This window comes from Laccaria bicolor, genomic scaffold (assembly GCF_000143565.1).
Source record: "Laccaria bicolor S238N-H82 LACBIscaffold_17 genomic scaffold, whole genome shotgun sequence".
NCBI lineage: Eukaryota > Fungi > Basidiomycota > Agaricomycetes > Agaricales > Hydnangiaceae > Laccaria > Laccaria bicolor.
This window is the reverse complement of record NW_001889888.1, coordinates 201,633-202,885: the sequence shown is the minus strand read 5'-3', so window position 1 is coordinate 202,885 and position 1,253 is coordinate 201,633. Positions and strand designations below refer to the sequence as shown.

Here is a 1,253-nt window from a genome sequence, read left to right as displayed (position 1 = left end):
CCCAATCAATGGAAACCACGACCAGCAAACAATGACCAGCACCCAGGACGCCCGAGAAAATCGACAAGCGGTGCACACCACGGCCCCCAAACCACGAATGACCCCATGAGCCAGCTGGGCCACATTGCAGTCAGTGACGTGGCAACTACGCAACACAGACAGATGACGACGACATTGTCGTCAGTATATATTGGGTATGGTAAGTCTCTCCACCTCTGTGACCACCCATGTAACTAACACAACACCACAGCCGTCAACTGCCCACTGGCGATTGAAGGACAGCACCCCCCACATCACCATGCCACCCCTCCCCAAAGGAAGGGGCATGCCGCCCATCAGTGGCCACCTCATGACACGAAACAACCCCAGGCAGGACAGACCCCAATCAACAGCGTCAAAAGACATATGATGATGACATTGACAAGGGTGTACAAACGACGGACGACCATGAGAGTGAACAGACAACAGACAACCACGAGAGTGAACAGACGACGGACAACAACAAGGGCATACAAACCACAGACAACCACGAGAGCGAACAGATGACGATGACGAGGAGGGTGTACAAATGACTGACAACAACAATGACAAGGGACTACAAACGACACACGGCGATGACAAAGACGCGATGAGCGCCCACCACCCACACACGACGACGAGGTTCCAATACCCCACCCCCACCTTCACCCCCCCTCTCTCTCACTGCCCACCAACCCCCTCCCCTCCTTCACTAACCACTTCCTCCCCTTTACTGCCCAGCCGCAGGCCAATCTACTCCGTAAGCATTTAATTCTTTTTTTTTCTATTTGAACTCAATGAGTTGTTTACCAATCTTTGTTAGGACTTCGAGGGCTAGTTCTGTAAAGGCTGCAGCTGAAAAGGCAGCCGCAGATCATCTTACTAAGTTAGTATATTTATTACATTTAAATTTTGATCACCTATTAATTTGATGCAGAACTCAGAAGATTTTACTTGATAGTGGAGCAACTATAGCTCCACCTCCTAGGCCTGTCGAAGAGGCTACCACCAATGAGTAAGAACATTTTATCAAATTATATTTTTTGAGATTTACCAATTTACTTTTTCAGGCTTCAGACTATCATCGAAAAGCAAGCACCAGCTGCAGTAAAGACTCCTCGTCAGCGTGTAACTGAAGTTCCAGAGGGAGAGATGTCTGCTGAAGAGGGTATGACAGATGACGAGGTGAAGGACAAAGGAAAGGGAAGAGACATGGCAAATATGGAGAAGTGAGT

General features: G+C 48.8%; 1 protein-coding gene across 1 annotated transcript; it reads left to right on the top strand.

Moving 5' to 3' along the window:
* Positions 1–196: 196 nt before the first annotated feature.
* On the top strand, positions 197–409 carry LACBIDRAFT_299623 (uncharacterized protein; the record flags this gene model as incomplete). Its single annotated transcript, XM_001882576.1, has 2 exons — positions 197–199; positions 251–409. 2 exons carry the CDS (start codon positions 197–199, stop codon positions 407–409), a joined length of 162 nt encoding a protein of 53 aa, XP_001882611.1.
* Between the last annotated feature and the right edge of the window lie 844 nt (positions 410–1,253).